We start from the raw sequence: 6,515 nt of genomic DNA, 5'->3' as shown, positions 1-6,515 counted from the left end.
AAGAAAGAAGGAGGAGAAAAGAAAGAAAGTCATAAATGTTTCAACCCACTTGGCTATGGAAAATATTAATTGTTAAGGGTCAGAGTAATTACATTAATAAATAGACGTCCAAGTTGATTATTTTTTAATCTTTTATTGTTGGGTGCCTGATTCTCATTTTTTTCAACACAGGAGATTTTAATGCTATAAACATCCCCTAGAAGTGAGTCACCGCAGTTTTGCAGATACTCCAAGAGACTTTGAGAGTGCAGACCTTGAGTGTAATTAAACTGTGCAGCACTGTTGTCGATACCAAAGGAAATGAGATAGCAGTGAACATATGATATATGGAGAGAGATATAGGTATATTTGTATATGGATAAATCAAACTTAAGTTCAGTTCAAAAAAATCAGACTCCTAGCTGCAAAAACTTTATTTAATTTCATGCTTTGATTAAAATCTAGTGTCAAAACCTAAGCCACTAGTAGCGTACAAAGCAGTGTTCTGAGTTTAGGCTTGTCTTTTAGGCACTTTCCAAATGTGAAACTCTTCGGTAATTCCTGATAACTATCTTGAGCTGTGCCAGTTTTCAATGAAGCATGTGTCCAGTCACCTTCCTGGATCTGGGCCGTACAAGGAAATGAATGAATGGGAGGAAATTATTTAAATGAATAGAGCGAGCTTCTCTCCCCACTCAAAGACTTTGTGGCTTCCCTCAATCATTATTCATGAAGAACTGATCCTGAACACACACCAATGAGATGTGTATGATTTATATGATGTATTTAAAATTAATACCACTAAAAGGCTGAATTACAAATTATTGCCTCTAGACCACAAGTACTGGTTCCGTGACCTCATCTGAATTATTGCAAGGGGCTTCCTAGCTAGGACAAGTGTGGACATATTTGAGGTCTTTCCAGGATGACTATTTTATTGCCAGGTCCACTGAGGAAGGAAGGTGTCTGGGAGTGTGGAGAGGGTTACTGGAGGGCTCAGCAGTAGGGTGATATCTTGAGGACCCAGCGAAATAATGAAGAAGACTTTGATGCAAGTGTAAGAATCTCTCTGTGTGTCATGATGGGTACAAGGAGGAAATGGGGAAGAAGGGAATGTAACACATAAGCAGGATGGTAAAGCCTGAAATCAAATATCCTGCTTACCCCAAACCAAAAATAGCTTTTGTCTCTGTTGCTTACAGGGCAGAAGAGGAGCTATCCCTGCTGTGGTGCAGAGAGACTTAAGGAGCTGTTCTTCTGGGCAGATCCCAGGAGCTAAATCCCACTAATCCAAGGGCAGAGCTTTAAGATGCCATCCCTACAATTGCTAAATTAGATATGAGTACATCTCTGCACTGAGGCAGTTCAGATTGAGGCAGCCTTGGAACTCCACAAGACCTTCATCGAGGAGCGAAGGGCTTGGGAGGATGTACCCCACGTCATGAAAACCTGGAGAAGAATGGCCCTCATCAAAAGGGACACAGGAAGCTTTTGATAAGGAGTAGAGGGTCCCAGAGAACCCACACAGTTGGAGTGGCCCATGCAAGCAAGAAGTTGAAGGAGGTGGGCACCAAAGCACGCTTGCAGGGGAGGCTGACCATGCATCGTTTATCCTTGAGGTGGGACCCACGTCCAAGGATAGCCACTGCCACCGGTGAGAAGCTGCTCTGCTGGTGGGTAGCTCCTTCTGGAGGTCCCTCTCCATCAGGCTCGAGGGCCTGAGGGGGCATTTACAGGACACGCTGCATTGCGGTGCTTTGTATTACATGTCTCGGTGGCTGAGGATCCAGGATAAAAATAATTCTCCAGTAATGAACAGGTAAGCTGATGTAAGGGGCCTGCTATTTTTAGAGCACAAAACTGCTTGGATCAGCAAATTTTCTAAGCCACAGGGTGACACTGAGGATGGTGGGGAGACTGTTGTGGGTTTGTGATTTCTGAACCTGGCTGTGAATGGTAAGGTTGTTATTCCCCAAAAATCTATGGCTCTTAGTCTTTAACCAAGAATATTTTAAGCCAAGAGTGAACACAAAGCTTTAGCCATGGCAGTTATTTAACAGTTCTTTATCTAAATTCAAATCATAATCCTCCTTTTCCTTCATTCTGTCATTACCTGCTTATCCACCTTTCATTTTACCAGGGTTAAGAGACTCTACTATGAGTTGTCCTTACAAAACCTTTTCAGAAAATTTTAAAATCATGTGCACATACGTATGTATCTCTAAGTATATGTATATATGCATCTATATATGTGTGTGCATGTGTGAATATATTTATGTTTGTATGAGCTCTGATACATATTCAAAACTCACTGAGGATTTTGGATTGGCAAAAGTTGCTGGCTTAGTGCGTTTCATCTTTTTATTTTCTTATATGCATGTTTGTCTGTGCAATTTGGGAATTATCCTTCTGAGGAACCAAAACCATAGTGTATCCATAGGTTGTGTTTACTTCTGCAAAACCAGACTTGTTCTTCACTGCCTGATTTCAGAATATATTGCAAAGCATTTAAAAATGTTCTTATAAGTGTGCATTTAGGGGCTATGGCACATCTAACTGACACTGGTTGGATGCTTGTCTGCATGGTGCAGTGGCTTGTGTGGTGCATGTCCACGTGTCTGTGCAGGGTTTTGGCACCTCACAGACACGCACCTTGAGAACTGTTGTGTAATTTGGGCTGACTCAGCTGCTTCTACATGCATTGAACAAATACAGGAAGGCAAATGTAATCTACTTTTCTTTCAGCTGCTGGTAATGCACTGCCCGTCTTCCCGAATAACTCAGTGCAGATCTACCCACCTGTAAAACAATGTCATTTCTCCTACTGTGTCCTAACAGCTTGTTCTGGGTGCTGTCGAGGCACATTAGATTGCATCAGTTCAACACTGGAAATTCATTCAAGACATTTTTCCAGGCTTCCTGGTTGCTCTTGTTGGGAATAATCCTACTGTGTTCTCCAGCACATTGTTCTGTTTTTAAAATTGGACTGCTTGGACCCTGGAACTGTGACCCTTTCTTTTCCAAAGCCTTTCCCCATCTGGCTGCCAGGTTAGCAGTGGGACGAATAAACAAGGATCCTTCACTAGATCTTGGCCACAGGCTGGATTATGTGGTCCTGCAGGAAGAATGTGAGACATCAAGAGCTTTGGTTAGGTTCATTGACTTTGGAAAGTTTTCCTCAGCTTTCATAGGCCCTCTGAACCCTGGCTTCTGTGAGGTGGCTACACTTTTAGGGGAAAACTGGAATAAAGCCATCTTCTCATGGATGTGCATCAACTATAAACTGGATTCCACCATCCACCACCCTACATTTGCAAGGACCCTGCCCTCTCCAACCCGAGTTTTGTTTACAATAATGAATACTTTTAACTGGGCTCACATTGGCATCATTGCTTCCAGTGAGGATATTTGGATGGACACAGCCAACAAGTTAGCAAGTGCACTCAGGAACCAGGGGCTTCCTGTTGGCATTGTTACATCCATACGTAAAGGAGAGAAAGGCATTGAAGACACCTGGAATGAGATTAAAGAAGTTGATGGCATTAGAAGTAAGTACTTTGAGTCTCATTCCTTTTTTAATTTTATTTTATTTTATTTTCTCCAGGGTATGACTTCATTGTTATCCAATAGGCATACCTTAACGAATGAAATTCTGAAGTCATGTAAGTCAAGCAGAATTTTATTTCTGACCCTAATAGAGCCAGTGATTCATGTAAAAGAATGCTGGGCATTTTGTATGTGATAAAAATAAGGCAAAAAATAGGGCAAAATAGTCTTCTACAACATGAAAGATTTGGTCCAGCTTGTCTGAAAAAATAATATTTAATAGACAAGTGTCTGTGCTTTGCTCAGTCAAGCGTAATGAGGAGTTTATAGGAAAGCTTTATATTTATGGTGTTTTGGATTATGGATTATCAAAAATCTCATGCTTTGATGCTGTGTCCTTGCTACTTGTGTTCAGTGAAGGTGTCAGAAGTGAAATCCAGTGTTATATACCTCATATTAAAGCAGTGGAAGGGCCTTTGTTGATGTACAGCATGTAGTAAAGAATTACCTTTTTCTATTGAGAAAATGTGGGGGAAAAAGTCATGTTTTTCTGGTTCAGAGCCTTGTTAGGAAGTCTGTGATGGAGCTCTGATCCTGGATGTGCATGTCTGCAGTCAGCACTGTGAATCCAGATGAGGATGCATTTTAGCTAAGACTTTGACTTTTATGCCAAAGACCAACAAGATGCTGTCTAATCTGGAGTTTTATCAGTACTCACAACTATGCTTGAGACCAAATCCACCTTGGGTGGTTTCATCTCATCACCATCACAGCTCTCCATGTGAGTTATAGATGATGGGCTCCTTTCATAATCAATGGAGAGAACCAGTCCCTCTTCAAACATGATTCATCTGACTATCTTAAGTTCCCTGCTATAGTATGGGATGAATCACTACCTGGAAGTACCCATTTTTTTCCTGTAATTCAGCAACCTGAAAATACTCTTGTTTTTTTCAGCTTCTACTTTGCCAGGGGATACTTTTTCTCCTAAGGAGACACCACAGTTACTCTAGAGATCCTGCTCCCTCCTGGTTTAGTAGCAGGCAGGTCTCATTTGCAACCTTCTTTCCCATCATTGCCTTAATTTGCTCCTCTCACTGACTAGAGTTTTGAAATGTTGTCTTGGATGAAAGATCAGGAGTGCTTCCTTTCATGAAGGGCCAGTGAGCACCACAGAAAGCCTGTTAAACAGATACACATGTATTTCAGATCTCCCCAACAGCCATGGGGACACTGGCCCCATGACATTTTGCATACAAAGACAGACTCTTGGATGGTCCAGCATGGACCAGATGTTGAAACACAACACAGTGCCCAACCTAAAATCTGTATATATGGTGACAGGGTGAATGGGTGGAGCAGGGGCACTGCAAATGACTGTGCTTAAGGCACAAAAAGGGAAATCTCATGTCCCTCAGTCAATAGCAACAATGGCCATGACTACCCATCATGTTATCCCGTGCCTCACTTTTGCCAAAATTTCTCTCCACTTCTCCTTCTGTATGGATCCAGGAATGAGTAATGCTCACAGCCTCCTTTGCTAGATGTTGCAGACCTCCAGAGGTTGAACAAAATTTGTGTAGCTCCTAACTTCTTCAGCACATAACACTGGTGAAGGACCATTAGAATCTGACTTGATACAGCAGTTCAGACAGACCATTTTTGGGCAGGGAGGGAGCTATTTTGTGTTGAAAACCCCAGATGGATTAACAACACTGTCTGCTATCCTTATGTTTTAGTTATACTCCTGTGCATGCATTCTGTGCTCATTGGAGGGAAGGAACAGGCCACCTTACTCACAAAAGCTCTGGAAATGGGACTTGCAGATGGAAGATACGTCTTTGTTCCATATGACACTTTACTGTACAGCCTTCCTTACCATAACAACCCATTCAATGTCTTTGATAATGACAGCAAGCTCCAGGAAGCCTATGATGCTGTACTGACTATCACACTGGAGTCTGGAGAAAGGACTTTCTATGATGCATTCAGAGAAGCTAAAGAAAGTGGTGAAATAACTGGGAATTTGGATGTCACCGAGGTAAATATTCTTTCTCTCCAGCTTTTCTGGGACTTGGCAACAGGAGAAATGGGACAAACAGAGGTTGTAAAGTACAGGGGAAAGACAACCCACACTGTATGCTTTTATTTTGAGAAAAATATGGCGAAAATTGGATATGGTCTGCATTTGTTTGGAAAGAATATTTCTCCTGGATGTCTGGCAATCTAACTGAGTTGGTTCTGCTGCAAGACTATGCTGGGAATTCAAGATAAAGGGGTTGTCTCTGAGGGTCTCAGATTCTGATTGCTGTTTTCTATGTGCTAACTTCAGTAGGCCCAAGTTGAAGAGGTGTCTCCTAAGATGGATAAAGTCCATGGAGTTTGTAAGGGACCAAAATAAGATGTCCACATGCCTGAGAATTTGGGGGAATGTGACAGACAAATGAAATACTAGATGCTTCTGGAGGGAAATACTTAGGATCATTTCTCCTTTAACGTTATAGACAAAGTTATTCTTTGCCAGAAAAAGTTATCTACATGTCACCAGTAGCCTGTAAAAACAACAAGTCAGTTGCTAACTTGTAGGCATGACAAGAAGAATTGGGGGATCTGTCATACTGTTGAAGAGATGTAAGATTCAGCTGAGCTCATCTTCAAGTCTCACTATGATATTTTGAAAAATTACAAGTACTTTTAAGGCATGATTTATCAGATCTGCATGGATGTCTGCTTTAGGAGGAAATGAATCATGCCTTGAAAGCATTCCTTTCTTTCCCTTCACTATAATGAGAGCCCAGGTTAACTATATTGTGTAGGGTTCTTCATTGTAGGTGTCTACATCTGATCAATGAATCCCAGCACAGATGACAAATTCTATGACTCCCAACAGCACTCCTCATTTTATCACAAGTGTATGCCTATAATCTCTCTTCACCTACCAACTGTGAATGACCATGTGATTGCAAAAACCACCATGTGTGTTTTTAGGG

At 41.6% G+C, this 6,515-nt stretch overlaps 1 protein-coding gene across 2 annotated transcripts in view; it reads left to right on the top strand.

The window, feature by feature from the left end:
• Window positions 1-1,298: 1,298 nt before the first annotated feature.
• GUCY2F (guanylate cyclase 2F, retinal) overlaps window positions 1,299-6,515 on the top strand; it is a 49,840-nt gene continuing 44,623 nt past the window's right edge. Inside the window, exons 1-3 of one of the 2 annotated variants that reach the window (XM_032990981.2) lie at window positions 1,299-1,798; window positions 2,725-3,527; window positions 5,265-5,566. In XM_032990981.2, coding sequence (XP_032846872.2) covers window positions 2,789-3,527; window positions 5,265-5,566 — 1,041 coding nt within the window. In that variant the 5' untranslated portion in view covers window positions 1,299-1,798; window positions 2,725-2,788. The remainder of the gene's footprint in view (window positions 1,799-2,724; window positions 3,528-5,264; window positions 5,567-6,515) is intronic. The other variant, XM_032990982.2, reaches the window with a different exon arrangement.

Source organism: Tyto alba, unplaced genomic scaffold (assembly GCF_018691265.1).
Source record: "Tyto alba isolate M040663 unplaced genomic scaffold, T.alba_DEE_v4.0 Super-Scaffold_2, whole genome shotgun sequence".
Classification (NCBI taxonomy): domain Eukaryota; kingdom Metazoa; phylum Chordata; class Aves; order Strigiformes; family Tytonidae; genus Tyto; species Tyto alba.
The sequence above is the reverse complement of the archived record's forward strand: the minus strand, read 5'-3'. Positions and strand labels throughout refer to the sequence as shown.